This window comes from Microtus ochrogaster, chromosome 21 (genome assembly GCF_000317375.1).
Source record: "Microtus ochrogaster isolate Prairie Vole_2 chromosome 21, MicOch1.0, whole genome shotgun sequence".
Taxonomy (NCBI): Eukaryota; Metazoa; Chordata; class Mammalia; order Rodentia; family Cricetidae; genus Microtus; species Microtus ochrogaster.
Genome location: NC_022022.1, coordinates 5,977,856 through 5,993,602, shown reverse-complemented (window position 1 = coordinate 5,993,602; position 15,747 = coordinate 5,977,856). Strand labels below are relative to the sequence as shown.

Genomic DNA, 15,747 nt, shown 5'->3' with positions numbered 1-15,747 from the left:
TGCACAGAGATCAGTGACATGATGGATGCTTAGGTGTACTGTCCTCCCATCTAAGCATGCATCCATGGCAACCAGTGATGTGATGGATGCTTAGGCGTACTGTCCTCCCAGCTAAGCATGCAGAGAACACTAGGTGTCAAAATCTGGGCAGTGTCACACCTAATGGCAGGTATGACATTCTAGAACTAAACTTACTTGTGTCCGATCTCAACTATCAACGTTGTTACTAGGTATTATACTCTATCTCCCCTGGTTCCACATAAATATTTATAAAATAGAGCGAACTAGAGTCTACCTATAAAGTTAGCGCATCTACAAGAGAAGCTAGTTTAGAAGAAAGCCTGATACAGTATGTTAGACGTAGCTATTTTATCATTACATAAGTCACACAGCCATCCACATCAAGATGATTAGTTCCCTTCACACAAAGTCAAGATGGACGGAAGAAAATCAGGACCAAACTGAAGGGAAGGGAAGGTACCACTGGGTGCTTGGAAATGATTGGAAAGGTTTAAAGTCAGTTCAATCAGCTAAGTTATGCACCCAGGAAAGAGCACCGTAACTGGATGAATCAATCAGCAGCATCAATACAGTTTACCTCTGCTCTCGTACAGAAAATGTGGAGCAAGTTTATAATAAGGACCATGTGCAATACTGATCAAATGATCTCAGTCTCAAAATGGGAGTGACATAGAGTTATCACAACAGGCCAGGCTCTGCGGTAGAAAAGTCCCCAAATCTCAGTAACTTAAATATTTATTTTTTTTAAAAAAATTACTGAAAAAATTAGATCTATTTATTTAGTTATTTTATGTGCATGAGTGTTTCGCCTGTGCATATATCTGTGCAGTACGTGAGACCAGAGAAGGGTGTTGGATACTCTGGGACTAGAGTTACTGACTGTTGTGAGTTGCCATGTGGGTGTTAGGAATTGAACTTGGATCCTCTGCAGAAGAACAAGGACTCTTAACCCCAGAGTCAACTCCAGCCCCTCTGGAACTTAACTTTTGTGATGTATTTTTAACCTTATTTCAATGTAGGTCAGCAGAGAGGCCCCCATCATTGCAGTCCCTCAGAAGCCTGGGCTGGTGGAAACCTTGGCTCGGCACAATTGCTCTCCCAATATTAATACGGCGGTGGAAAACAGCTAAGGCTAATTATATTCTGATTCTTAGCATCTACACTCGACTTAGAAACGATGAGTGCCCCTCATATTTTAAAGGCCAAAGCGAGTGATGTCTCCTTTACCAAATTCCACAGTTAATTTTAAATGGGAGTGAGGAATGGTAAAAGCTAGCCTGTATCTCTTGGGGAAAAACTGACAAAAATTGTGGGACCACTACATATAGGATATTAATATTAATACATATTAATATTATATACATATTAATATAATATAGCAGGATATTAGAGTCACACAGATACCTGTGCTCCACTCCTGCACTCTGTGCATCAACTGTGGGATTTTCCCAGTAGTGACTTTGGACTTAACCATCTGACTTATTTTGTGGAATATGGCAGTGTAAACCGCCTTGGGTGGATTACTCAGTCTAGGGGTTGTAACCCACCCTGCAGTTCAGTAATTCCAGGGTCACGGAGAGGTACTATCTGTAAGATAATGGGTGAGAGAGAGGAAGGAGCCCATGCTAGGTTTGTCAGAGCCTCCGTTTATTAGAGTGTGGTTACAGCTTATATAGGATGAAGAATTTGGGGGGGGGCGGGGCAGGAGCCTGGGCTCTTGCCGCGTGGTCCACGGTCACGTAGGCCAGGAGGTTATGTTCGGTCAGGTCACGTAGGCCAGGAGTTCACAGGTTGACACACCTAGATAGTTTGGAATGTGGGGTGGGTTCCGCTAACAGATAGCTCTCTATTAACAGCTAATTGGGTGTGGGGTAGGCTCTGTCAATAGAACAGTTCTTAATACAATTGGGGGTGTGGGGTTCTCTGCAGACTCCCCAGGGCGATGGTTCCTGTAATAATTTTAGGAGGAAATGGCTCCTGACATGGCAGAAGGAACGGAGTGCCAGTTCTGAGCAGAGATATAAGGGACATCATGAGTGTCAATCAACTCTCTCTGCCTCACATTGCCAGAGACAAATGTTCCTCAGGCAGATGCTGTTTCTTCCATATGGGTCCCAGAACAAGTGGTCTGTGGAGCAGACAGCCCACAGTCAACCCAACTACCTTTCAACCGCAGGTCCCTGAGTGTGAAGTCTGCAGACACCAGAGCCCTGAGGTCTGTGCTAAGCCGCACTGTTGCAGCAGGAACATGATTGACACACAGTGACTCACCTCAGAAGGATGTTCTGTAGACTGGATAATGCTTCCCAAGTAAGCTTAATTGACTGATTGATCAATCGATTAATTAATTAATAAGACTTATTAATTAGCATTAAAATAAATGTAAAGGAAAATGAGATGCCATTAGATTATAAGTAGTAACAGAGACCCAAACTTACTTATATCTATCACATTATTTCTCTGTTATATAAACTAATGATAAATTTTACTGCTATTGAACTACATGTACAATGATAAAGTTGGGGTCATTTTACCCCAACAGTATTATGATTTAGTTATCTCAAAAAATAATTTGTCTTAGTCTGTTCCTGTTGTTATAACAAAACACCTTAGACTTCATCATTTATAAATAATACAACTGTGTTTTTCACAGTTTGGGAAACTGGTTAAGATTCATTGTGTGCTGAGGACTGGCTCTCTGCTCTCAAGAGGGTCCCTATTTTGTATGTCCTTCTGACGGAACACAGGCTATATCCTGACATGGTGAGAGAGACAGAGAAAAAGAAAGAGATCAGGGCACTTTCTTTAACCTCTTTTTATAAGAACACCAATCCAGTTCTTGAGAATATAACACTCGTGCCTTAACTATTCCCTGAAGACCTTACTTCTTAGGCCCGCTCTCTATGTTCCAATATAAGTGGGATCCATATGTTCAAAATACAGCATAATTAGAGAATGACAAAATAGAGGCAGAAAAAAGTTCACTAAAGTATTATTTGACACTCATATTAAAAATGGCATGCCTATTCAACAAAATAATATTATTAAGTAGGCTACTGATTTTGATCGATTAAAGCATATATAAAAATATGCTTTAATATGAACAGTTCCTGAAAACATTAACAAATATTTAGCAAGTGGAAAGGGGAGATTGACTAAGTAGATCTAAGCTGTAATTACAGCTATCTAAATATGCACCAACCAAACATGACTAAAAGAAACCTGGAGAAACATAAGCATTTCTGCTGGATTTGTGCTATTTAGACAAGTGCTTTCCTTTTGAAAATTAAGAAAAAATGAAAGTGTTTAGACGCCAAATAAGTCTCTTTCCTCACGAAAACATTTATGTGTGTAAGTGAGCTCATACTTGCATTGAAAGTCCATTTTTCAAAGACCAGGAAGAGATTCATAAGCTTCAAACATCGACTATCACTAGGTGTTAAGAGTTATTTTATTTTCTACATAGTTTTCTGTAACTTCTGAGTAGTCAGCGATAAATATGTTATACATTTGTGGTAGCTGAAAAGAAGCCCTTTCAAAAGCACACAAGCCTATTTGTTGAGCCCGGCTTCCTGGAGGCCACCGTTCACCTAGCTAGCGTGTCTCTCTGCTGAAGCAGTGTACGTCTGGCTGTAGACAGAATCTCTCTCCACAGCTCAACAGCCCATAATTTGATTTCAGACACAACTAAATATAGCATCAACTTTGTTAGGAGGGATGGAAACCTGAGCTCCCTGCCCCTCCCGCAAGGCAACAGATTCTTTTCAAGACAGGTGGCTTGTGGGTCTCGCCTAGTGTCAAACTGGACCTTAATTTTGTCTCCTCCTGGTAACATTTTAAATGAACAGAAAAGGAGAAAAGATTCTAATCTCAAGAGCAGTGTGTGTTTCCCTGAAAACTGAGCGTTGGGATGGGAAGATTCTGGACTAGAACATTTTCAAACAATTCCTCTGAAACCCAGTGTATGTTACAAGGTCCTTCCCTTCCAGGCTTCCTATTGGTGATGAGAACTAATCCAAGACCCTGGAGGTGTTGGCAATTTCCTGCCACAGTACTGGCTCTTGGCAGTTCCACCAGCACTCACTTGTGCCGGCTCTCTCCCCTGAGTCTAATTGCAGGACTTCCTGAAAGAATGGATTCCTTCTAGAAAAACCTTGCCCATCTATCTTTGGAAATTTGGAGAGCATAGACAGGCTAGTGGCCTTATCAGAGCCTGAGCAAAGTCTAGCCTTCTTATTCTCAAACGTGGCATCTACAAACTAAATCGACATCACCAAATACAGGTGTTATAAAGCTTTTTGAAATTAAAAGGCCAGCGGTAAAGCTAATGATAACAGTGATCGTGTGACTTAATAAAAAGGTTTATTTCAGAGTTAAAAGGGAGCTCCAGGAGGCTAGCCGTCTAATTACAGTATGTCTGTCTGTTTAAACATTGGTACTTACGTAGATGCACAGGGTCTGGGCAGCCCCCTCCTTGGAAGCGAAGGCTTTCCGTGTGATCTCAGAACAGCCACGGTAGAGAGTCCACATCCTGGGGACCCCTCTGAAGTTTCTGAAGGTGTTTGGAGCATCTGGGATGTTCAGGAGCCCTCTGCATCCTGGGAACTTCTGGTAGAGCCCGGTTGCTGTGGGAACTAAGAAGCAAGGAGACAGAATAGTACAAAACCAGGGGTTTATTGAGATGGGGGCAGCTAAAAAGGCTGCACGGTTTGGTTAGGAGGGTTGCTTCCTGGACAAGTTTCTGCCCGTAGATGGCTGGTGAAGCTAAAACATATCTCATCTCTTACATCTCAAATCACCTGTGACTTTTGCCGCTCTAGTAGGCACAACTGAATTTCCTTCTTAGACTCCATCTCTGGCTCGGAGGTTACCTGTGGGTGGTGACGCAGCGCAGGGGAAGACCACCTTTTCCAAGGTGCGCCCTTGCAGTTGGCTGGTTTTGTCCAAAGCCTCTCACTGGGATGAGAAAGGGAACACAAGGTAGGACGAGGGTCATCGAAGGCTACTTCTGAGGCCATCATTCCTCCGAGTCTGCAAGAGAGGCGGTGGAGGCCGGAGGGTATGTGCCTCGGCGTGTCACCTGGGCGGGTCCTGGGTTGCAGGGAGCCCCGCCTCCGCTCACTCGCGGTTGACAGCTCAGCTGGTGCGGATCAGCTCGTGCCAGCCAGTCGCGTCTCAGCCTGGGAGCGAGTGTGCCCGCGGCCTGGGCTCGGCCGCAGCAGCAGCGTTCAGCCACCTCCCGAGAACAGTCCCTGCCTTGTGCGGGGCGTACCGTTAGCTGAGGGCGCGGCCGCGGCCGATTTGCTCTCTCTCTCTCTCTCCAAAAAGCAGAGAGCAGATCTCTGTCCTCCGCCGGCGCCGGCGCCAAGAGGAGCTGGGGAGGAGGAAGAGACTCAGGCTTTTGGCGCTGGAGACTCCTGGGCAAGGCTTGGTATCTTCCCGGGCTGTGGCCACCCCCGGGTGAGCGGCACCCAGAGAGCGAGGAGAGCGCCTGGAACATGGAGCAGACCTGGGCCAGGTAGGGAGCGGCTTCTCCATCGCCGCCTGTGGACTTGGAGTCCCTGCCCTGTTCCCTCCCCCTGCCGCCCCTCACCATTAGAGGCCTCTGAAAGCTCTCTTTTCTGTCCGATCGCCTCCCTGGTTCCCAGGCCACCTCTCCCAGCCTCCAGCACACGCTCTGCTCTCTGGCATGTCCCTAGATCGGTGACTCTCCTTCCCACCTACTCCTGACGTCAAAACCGCCCGGGGTTGCCTGGAAGTTTTTCTGCAGCCCTGAGTCCGCTTATCTTTTCCTGAATTGGAAGGGTTTTTCTCTAGAGACTGGAGAGACTCCAGTATGCTTCCCCCAGGACACCTTTAGTTTCCGGTACTTTTAACGTGTCGGGTTCGTTCTCACTCTGCCACGTTTTCTTCCTTCATCCACCTCACCCTTCCCTAAGCCACATGCCAGCAACCCAAGGAGGCCAGTATGCCTCATCTCTAGAGTCTCCGGGCTGAGCTCACTGTGGGCGAGGGAAGGAAAGGGGTCTGGGCATCCTCCACTGCTCAGGCCGAGGCCAGGGCGGGTCTGGGGTAGGTCAGTTTGCCAGGATGGTGGTGGAATACTGTTTTCTCCACATCCCATTATTCTCTAAATATTCTTCAAAATGAAGCTCCTACAAGTGATTGATAAGGATTAGAGACCCTGTTAAGTTTTTGTTTGTTTGTTGGCGAGAGTCTCTGGGTGTATGAAGACTGTATCCGATATAGGTTTTTTTGCTTGTTTGTTTTTGTTTTTCAAGACAGGATTTTTCTGTGTAACAGTCCTAGCTGTCTTGGGATTAGCTCTTGTAGACCAGGTTGGCCTCGAACTCTCGAAAATTCATCTGCCTCTGCCTCCTGAGTGCTGGGATTAAAGGTGTGCACTACCACCACCCGGACCCAGAGACATTTTTTTGTGACCAGACTTTAGCTTTGGAGCCACAAGACTGTTCTGACTCCTGAGACAGTGAAAACTACAAACACAGAAAATGAATTGGGGTTCAACAGTAATCATGCAAAAAGTGGGGTTTTCCAGTTGATTGTTCATCTCAACAGAGTGAAGAGTGTATGGTGAATTTTGAAGAAAGGACGAATTGCACACAGGGTGCGTTGGTGGAGGAAGTGAACTTTCTCCGTGTGGAAGGTCAATCATCCTTTATTGTCTCTTCTCCTAGAAACTGTGCTCTCTTTGGGGCTTCATGGGATTTTACAAAGAAGTGCAGACAACAGACAGGGTGGGGCTCAAAGCCACGCTTTGAGGGTTGGCCAAGAGACCTGGGACTCTTAAGTCTGGAGAGAGGGAGGGTAGGCCAGCACTATTCAAAGATCTGACGAGCAGTTGGTGGTAGGGGATTAGATGAGTTTAGAATCTCCTAAAAGGAGGAACAACTGATAGATGGAGCAAGTTTCAAAGAGGCAAGGTATGGTTCCATGGCAGGAAACACCCTTGAGACATTGGGCTACCCAATCCGGGAAGATTACTGACCCTGGCTGTATTCAGGCAAAGATCAGGAGTACCTGATGGGGAGGAGAGTGAGTGTATCAGGGACTGTTGTCTTCTGTCAGTGTTTCTCACATCTTAAAAACATAGTCACTGTGGAGCTAGGGAGGCAACTCAATCAAAAAAGGAAGTACTAGTCTTGCAAGGATGAGGACCTGAGAATTTTCCCCAGGACCTACATTAAAAAAAGAAAAGAAAAGAAAAAAGGCAGCTACGTATGTCCTTTGGAACAACATATAGACCAGTAAAAGACCTGCTCTCAGTGTGTGTGTGTGTGTGTGTGTGTGTGTGTGTGTGTGTGTGTGTGTGCAGCACCTGAAGAATGACACCCCAGACTGTCTTCTGACATACACATATATGTGCATTCACACACACACACACACACACACAGACACACACAAAGTAATTGTGTTAAGGTCTCACAAATCACAAACTGAATACATGAATATGATGGGCAACAGATCAAGAACCATGCCTACACTTATGAAATCTGTCTTACTTATGCCTCCTAGGTTATAGTTGCCCCAACTTTAGCACCATAGCTTAGTTTTATCTACGTTTTTTGTTTGTTTGTTCATTTGTTTGTTTTGGTTTGGTTTCGTTTTGATTTTATGAGACATAGTTTCTCTGTGTAGCCCTGACTGCCCTGATACTTGCTCTGTAGAGCCGGTTGGCCTTGAACTCACAGAGATCTGCCTGCCTCTGCCTCTGCTGGGATTAAAGGCTCGCAGTACCACCACACAGTTTAGTTTTACCTAGTTTTAAATTTCATGTAAATCAAGTTAGGCATGAGCTTTCATGCAGCTTTTTTCCCCACTTATTCTTATGCCTTTGGGCTTCTTTAACATTCCTGTGTACAGTTGTGATTGATCTATTCTTTCTTCTAAGATTCTATTGTGTGTTAACATATCGGTTTACTTGGGGACTATCAAGTTTGGGGCTAGCAAGGTGGTGACGTCATAAACATTTTGTACGTGCCATTTGAGAATGTGTGTGCATATTTTTACTATGTAAACAAGTAGAAGTAGGATCATTGGGCAGCAGGAGCTGCATGTTCAGCTTTAGGAATACTACCAAATTGTTTTATAAGAGGTTTCAAAAGCGGTTTCTAAAAACAAGGTATCCAAAGGGGACACGGCGAAAAATGCTTCACCTCAATAGTCATCAAGACATCAGAAAATGCTGATTGCCGCCAAGGTGGAGAGCCACACTATTAATAAGCCCAAACCCACAATATGAAATGCATTTACAATGCAACCAAACACACTCGCAAAGCTCCATGTGTCAACACCTAATGCTACCATGGTTTTATACTCAGATGTTTCCTGTGTTATTTCTTTAGAAAAAAATCAATGCTGATTGTGACTCATTTTATTTTATCAACTAATGGGTCACAGTTGTAAAGAAAAAAAATCCCGGAGTTACAGATGATGGCTGGTGACTCAGATCCTTAACTCACAAGTCAGATCAGTTTATAAACATCTTGGAAAAAAGAACCCCAAACAGCCACATTATGCTAGATGCTAAGCATAAAACAGTGAATGAAACTGCCTCTGCCTTTGAAGGCTTCCTACTCACATAGTCTATAATTTTAGTTGTTTGTTTATTTATTTATTAAGGGTCTCACTATGTAATCCAGTCTGGCCTTGACTCATGATACCCCTATCCTACCTCCTCCCCCATTATCTGTCATTTTAAGAAAGTGAAATGAAGACAGAGATATACATCGCCTACTGTTATAGTTTCAGCTCTCAACGTGACACAAACCTTGAGTCACCTGGGAAGAAGAACCCTCAACTCAGAAGTTAACTTAATCAGACTGGTCTGTGATCTTATCTGTGAGGCATTTTTAAATTGTTAGTTGATGTAGGAAGGCCTAATCCACTGTGGGCAGCATCATCCCTAGGTCCATGGACCCAGGCTTCATAGGAAAGCCAACGGAGCAAGCCAGCGGGAACAAACCAAGAAGTGAGGCTTCTCCATTTTTGTTTTGCTTCAAGATCCTGCCCTGAGCTCCTGTGTTGGCTTCTCTCAACAGTTGACTCTAACCTGTAAAGTAAAATAAGCCTGTGCTTCCCAAGTTGCTTTTGGCCATGATGTTTATCACAGCAAAGAACCTAGAGCAGCCGCTGTGGGAATACATTGGAAAAGCACAACCTGAAGGATGCTGGGAAGGAAAGTTGGCCACAATTGCTGACATTTAGTAAGTTCTCCATGGGGGTTGATTCTTTGAACCTGTGATTTAGCCTAATCCTCAAAGCGGATATGGTAAAAAGCTTTCATATACATTTTTTAAGACAAAGAAATCAAACTGAAGAGATAATGATTCCTTCATCTGGTGTAGCACAAACAACTCATGAAGAAATGAAAACTCAGACGCTCGAACTCCCTAATCCGAGTTTTTTTGTTAGTTTGTTTTGAGTTGTGCCTTGTAGGTGACTTGGTATCTGAGTTTGTTTTGAAGTGGAGTACTTATGTTGGTTTCTTTTACACTAATGGATAGGCTTAAGACTGTGATTCTATCCCCAGATCTCTTCTAGGAAGTTCTGGAAAGTGCCCTTCCCCAGAGGTGCTTCACACAATCCCTGTGCTCTTTTGAAATGGCTTCATGAAGCCTAGGCTGGCCTTGAATTTCTCCCCCTCTTTGTTTCCATCTCCCAAGCGCTAGGATTACAGGTAGTTGCTCCTCATGCCCAGCTTCCTCATGCTCTTATCTTGCTCAGTCTACCCACAAAGGACCAGGGTGTTGGGTATTTAAGTTCTCAGGCCCGCTCTGACAGCTGCAAGTCGCCTGCCTACCTCTCTGTAGCCCTGTGTGAGCATTCTTCCCTCCTGAGGCTTCTGACCTGACTTTTGCCACTTTGCTAAGTCACCTGTGGAGAGTGTGGCTGGTATCCCAACAGCAAATTTCCATGAATATAGTGAATATACTGACCCTTCAAAATGCGTGTTTGCCTCCAGTCACACTGACGAACCTCACAGTTAAGAGCTGTTGAAGGAATAGTTCACGGAGATTACGGAGAATTTGATTGGGAGGTTAAGCTTCCTCTTGCGGTGAACCTAATGGTGCAGACTGTTGTTCTGAATATTTAGTGCCTTCTTCCCTGGACTGGAAACTCACCATGACTTCTGCTTTAGAAACTGTGGGTTTTCCAGGGTCACATTTGGATTAGTTTTCTGTTACCAAAAACAGTGGCTTATGACACCTAAAGCGTGGAATGTTGGAGGTCAAAAGTCTGAAAACCGGTCTTTGAAACTAAACTCAAGGTGCTGTTGAGTCTGTGTTCCTTCTGGAGCTCAAGGGGAGCACCCATTCCTTGCCCTTTCCAGCATTTGGAGACCCTCAGCATTCCTTGTACAGAGCACTAATCCAGCAAGGTCATCACTCCATCACATCCCCTGTCATTCCAACATCCCTGTGTCCTTAGAGTGACCCCTGTGACTACTTTGGTACCAGACAAACAGCCCAAGTTCATCTCTTTTCATAGTCATATCTTTGAAGTGCCTATGGCCCTGTAAAGTGGCATGTTCACAAACTCCGGTGATTAGGAATGTGGACCTCCTGGGGTGTCATTGCTCAGTCTGCCACTCTGCTTAGTACTGGAAGAATCATTACAAATTCTCTTCCCTTTTTGGGTGGAAATGTTCTTGTTTGTGGCATATGGGGATGCTGAGTAAGTAGGGCAAGTCATATGTGACTCTTATACGTGTTGCCTTAACAAACAACTAAAAGAAAGACAGCCTGTCCCTATTTAAGAGCAGTCTTAAAGATGGAAAGCTAGAAGCCAGGCAGTGGAGGCTCATACCTTTAATCCCAGCACCCAGGAGACAGAGGCAGTTGAACCCCTGTGAGTTCAAGGCCAGCCTGGTCTATGAGGTGAGTTCCAGGATAGGCAGGGCTGTTGCACAGAGAAACCCTGTCTCACAAACAACAAGAAAAGATGGAAGGTTAAGAAAGAACAACATATTAGTCTCTTGTTTCTTTTACCCTGTAATTAGATCCAATAAAACACAAGCATTACTTGTATCTGCCTTCCAAGGCTGTGAAAATCTGGAGAAGGAGAGTAACTGCCAAGAGAATCAATGGTCCGGTTTCAGGATTTGATTTTACGTCTTTGCCATATAGTTAAAGTGAAGCTTGAAGTAAGGCCAGATTCGCATCAATCGTAGTGTGCGGTACAGACCCGGTGACCCTTGCAGCCCTTGTCCTACCCTTCGCTAACTCTCAGCCAGGTAGAATTCAAGTGAAACACCAGAGAGTCCTGTTGACAAAGGAATAGTTAGAGCCAGAGATGGCATTTTGCCCCATTTACAGATGTGGCTGCTGAGGGAGGGTATGTGAGTTTCCCCTGTTCAAAATTAGCATGCATGGCGGTTAGACGATGCCAGTGTCCTGCTTGCCTGGTGTTCTGCATGAAGCATTTTTGTATCAGGAAAATGCTTGCTTTCCCAACTCTATTACTGAGATATCTTTAGACAGTGGATCCTGTTGAATATTCATCAGTGCTAGCAATTAATTTTCTGCGTTTTGAGAAGGAAAATCTCTGCCTTGGCAACGGCACTACACTTGGCTGTGGCTTCGGGACTTTGTCTCAATCACCGATTTTACTCTTTATTCCACAAACCAGATCAGTGTAGGCTACTCATCCCCCCCCCTCTTTCTGCTACTAAGGCTGGGTACAGAAGGCAGGGAAGGCTGCTTTTGCTCTGGAGGGGGGAGCTGGCTGCGTTTCATCACAGGATGAGACCTCTCATCCTGGCCTCTCTCTTTGCTATGACCCCGCCCACCATTCAGAGGCTGTCTTAAGACACGGCCCACAAATCCGGCCACCTTATAAATAACACTCCTAGCTGGGCTCAGGACACCTCACATGTTGTCTCGGGCAAAAATTCAAATAACGTTTAAAGTTAGAATAAAAGTCCAAAATAAAAAAAGATGTCATGATGACCCAAGGTGACCCCACCCACTCCTATTTTAAACCTTTCAGATGTACGCATCTTCTGGGTTCTCTGGTCAGCAAGGCAACTAGGATATGACGTTTTTTCTGAGCCCTCATAACCAATCATTTTTGTTCATAGACTATTTATATGAATTTTACAATAATAACTGCAACTTGGATCTCCATAACACCGTAATAGTCTACGGGACTTTCTGCTAACTTGTCTCGTCGCCCTCCCGTCTTGGGCTTGCTACCTTCTGTGCTGTATTCGTCATGTGGAATAACATGTCATATGGAATTATAATATACCGTTTAATCATTTTCCATTCCCAGGCTTGCAGTTGTCCACCTTCAACTATTATAAATACCCAGCAACTGCCTGGATGCTGAAAACATCTTCTTTCATGTGACTTTTTTTCTTTTATTGACAATTGATGTTCAGAAGTGGAACAGCAAGATTAAACATTTCCGGGTTTTGAAAATACAGTGGATATTCCTGTGGGTTGTATGTGCATATTGCAGAAAGATATACTGCCATTAAAATGTTTTTTTCAAGACCCGAATCCCCATGTGGGAGGGGGCGGGAAGGAAGAGAAAGAGGATGAACTGGGATACATCAACACAAACTGTCGTATCTCTAGATAGCAACATTCCTAACTTTTACCCTTCTTTGGGGGAAAATGCTTTGTTGTGGTCATTAAACTCTAGCATTATTGTGTGCTAAGACAGTAATAGACATAACTTATTGATATAAGGCAATAAAAGTAGATTTGGGTGGCAGCAAAATTCTGCATAGTATGTGTTAGGATGCCTACTGCAAGGAAAAAGAAAACATTACATTTGCTTCTGGACCTAGTGTGCCACCTTTTATATACTGCTTCTGGACAAAGTCAGTGTATGCTTTGTAGCAGAAGGAAATGTACATTGTATGCACTAAGTTACAATGTGTAAAATTTCAACTGTTAGCTTCAAAAGAGTCTTCTGTGCTTTCCTTGAGCATTTGCAGGTTATTAGCCTCCCAGGAATAACATTGCCAGCAGCCCTAGGGAGCTGGTTATATAGTGATTGCTGCTTCGTTCACCCTGTTCTAAAATTATTGTGTGTGGGCCTTAATATACCGGCTGTTCCCACCCACACACCTAGCCTTGCCTTTGCCTGGGTAACAGTTTATCCTGCTGTGGTTAGCTTTGTCACTGCCTCCTTTGGCAATTATTTTTAGAAGCAAGTTCTTGGTGTTTCCTATAGCACTTTTGCCTGTTCTGTGACACTTCTGTGGGGTTATTTTGTATTTTCCATGGAATTTGATTGGACAATGGACTAAGTCATCAGTAGCTCTTTAACTAGGAATTCTCCAGATAACATTCTCCAGAAGGCTTGAGGCATCTGCTGGGTATTTCTGTTTTATAAATGGGCACAGCAGGTTAGCAAAACCTGGCACCATTGTGTGTTCGTTGAATGCCATGGTTTAAGAAGTGTGTGCCGTTTGTGCTACCAGATAGACTTCTTTAGTGCTGGGTGCCCAACAGTGAATGACGAGGACACTCGAGCATGACCCCTAGGCATGCGTGTCCCTCCAAGTCCTCCCAACCCAGTTCTGAACTTGAATTTGCTTGAGTATCCTACAAACACTGACCTCCCTCATGGGTCATCCTTAACCCATACTGTCTCTCCTTAAGAATCCCCAAAACAAAACAAAAAAAAAACAAACAAAAGAACAAGAAAGAAAGAGCAAGGGAAAATCTCAACCATGTATGACACCTCATTTTCCTGTCTCTCTGATTACTGAGTTTACCTCATTTTTTACTTAAGCTCCTGTTTTCCCATATCACCCAGGCTACCTGCTCTTTATTCTCCTCTTTGTGGCGCCTACACTCAGAACTAATTGTAAAAACCATTTTCTCAGTACTATTTTGGATTCTCTAGTACCTTAACAGGCCACAAGACTTGGTAAATTTTGGAATTCCTATGGATGTCCATAGGCTTTATTTAAGCTCTTTATCAAGCCATATGGAGACAGCAGAGTCTAGATTTATTCTTTGTAATTTCAGATTAATCTAAAATTTTCTTTTAACATCCTCCTCTCCCTCTCCCACTTGCTTCCTCCATTTTTCCCACTTTCCTGGACTCTTTCTGTGAAACAACATCTCTTATAACATTTTTTTAAAATCTTATTTTCTGTACATAGTGTTTTGCCCTCATGTGTGTCTGTGGAGGCCAGAGAGGGCATCAGATCCCCTGGAACTGGAGTTACAGACAGTCATGAGGGTGTTGGGGATTGAATGTGAGTCTTCTGAAAGAACAGTAAGCATCCCTGATTGCTGAGCCACCTCTTTTCAACCTTTTATTTTAATATGTATTTAATATGAAAATACAAGCAAGGGTGGAAGAGTTGGCTCAGAGGGTAGAGGAAGCTGTAAGCTACTCAGTCTGATGACCTAAGTTCTCCTTTTGAACTCCTTGGTGGCAGGAGGGGGCCAACTCCTGCAGGTTGTCTGCTGGTCTCTACATGTGTTCCATCATGTACACACACACAATGTGGGTGTACATATGTACGTACACACTCACGCATGCACAAAGATGCGTGTACATATACAAATGTAAAATTAAAAGCAACCAAGGTGGAGAATGGTGTAGGAGGTCCTTCTGTGTTTGTGTTGCTTTCATTGGTTGAATAAAGAAACTGCCTTGGCCTTTTGATAGGGTCAAGCACTTAGGTAGGCAGATTAGACCGAACTGAATGCTGGGAGAAAGGAGGCAGGCAAGGAGAGCCTCCATGAAGTTGCCAGAGTCAGACATGCTGAATCTTTCCCAGTAAGCCACGACCTTGTGGTGACATACACATTATTAGAAATGGGTTGAATCAAGATGTGAGAGTTAGCCAATAAGAGGTTAGAGCTTATGGTCCAAGCAGTAATTTAATTAATATAAGTTCCATGTGGTTATTTCAGGTGTAAGCTAGCCGGGTGGGAAGAACAAAAAATCCTGATCCTCATACAACAATCAATGTGGTTTCTCGTTCACAAAAGCAAAACTGAAGAGCAATTGAAAGTAAAAGCATAGAAATCTTTTTTAAGGGGTCTATATGTAGTGACATTTTAGAAATGACTTTTGCTTTTAATTTTTAAAAAAATTCTACAAGTAGCTTGTAGCTCTTTAAAAACCACTAAGAAACAGAGAAATTAAATAATGAAAGATTGTATGGATCAAAAATAAGAAAAAAGGGAACAAATCCCTAATCTCTTGACACTCAGTATAGCACTGTAGGCATATTGAGCCAATTGCCTCAGCATAGCCCAGGCCCTGGGAATATTAGTCACCGATGACAAAGGAGGACCACAGAATGCTCTAGCAAGACCCGAAGTAGAAGTCAAAAGACAGGTTCTGGAAGTGCAGAGCCACCCTGCATCGTCCCTGGTGATCCGGCCGAAGCCAAAGCCGGTGGGTTTTCATTCATCTTCCCAAAGATGCACAGATGTCTTTCCTGTCTCCTTGCAGATCCCAGGGAGCCAGAGGCGATTACTAGAGAGCTGAATATCTGATGGCCTTATAAGGCAAGGTGAGGAAAATAATCACCAGAAAGGCCTTTGCTTTCTACAGCCCTAAATCATTTCCCTGAGCTGTAACAGGTGGCGGCATGAAAAAAAAAAAAGCTTTCTTAAGGGAGAAAGGCTTAGTGAGATAGACAGATGTGTGTGTGTGTGTGTGTGTGTGTGTGTGTGAGAGAGAGAGAGAGAGAGAGAGAGAGAGAGAGAGAGAGAGAGAGAG

General features: G+C 43.9%; 1 protein-coding gene and 1 long non-coding RNA gene across 5 annotated transcripts in view; one reads left to right on the top strand and one right to left on the bottom strand.

Annotated features, from left to right (window-relative positions):
• The window catches only part of LOC113457215, a 7,925-nt gene extending 2,899 nt beyond the window's left edge, over window positions 1-5,026 (bottom strand). The window contains exons 1-2 of the long non-coding RNA XR_003377833.1: window positions 4,893-5,026; window positions 4,465-4,655 (exon numbers count right to left, since the gene is read on the bottom strand). This is a non-coding gene — a long non-coding RNA (uncharacterized LOC113457215). The remainder of the gene's footprint in view (window positions 1-4,464; window positions 4,656-4,892) is intronic.
• Window positions 1-15,747, top strand: part of LOC101998700 (myomegalin) — a 213,274-nt gene that overhangs the window by 17,193 nt on the left and 180,334 nt on the right. Inside the window, exon 1 of one of the 4 annotated variants that reach the window (XM_013349908.2) lies at window positions 5,167-5,539. The exons of the other annotated variants lie outside the window; for them this stretch is intronic. Coding sequence (XP_013205362.2) covers window positions 5,520-5,539 — 20 coding nt within the window. The 5' untranslated portion in view covers window positions 5,167-5,519. Of the gene's footprint in view, window positions 1-5,166; window positions 5,540-15,747 lie in introns of those variants that run through there. 4 annotated transcript variants of the gene reach the window in all.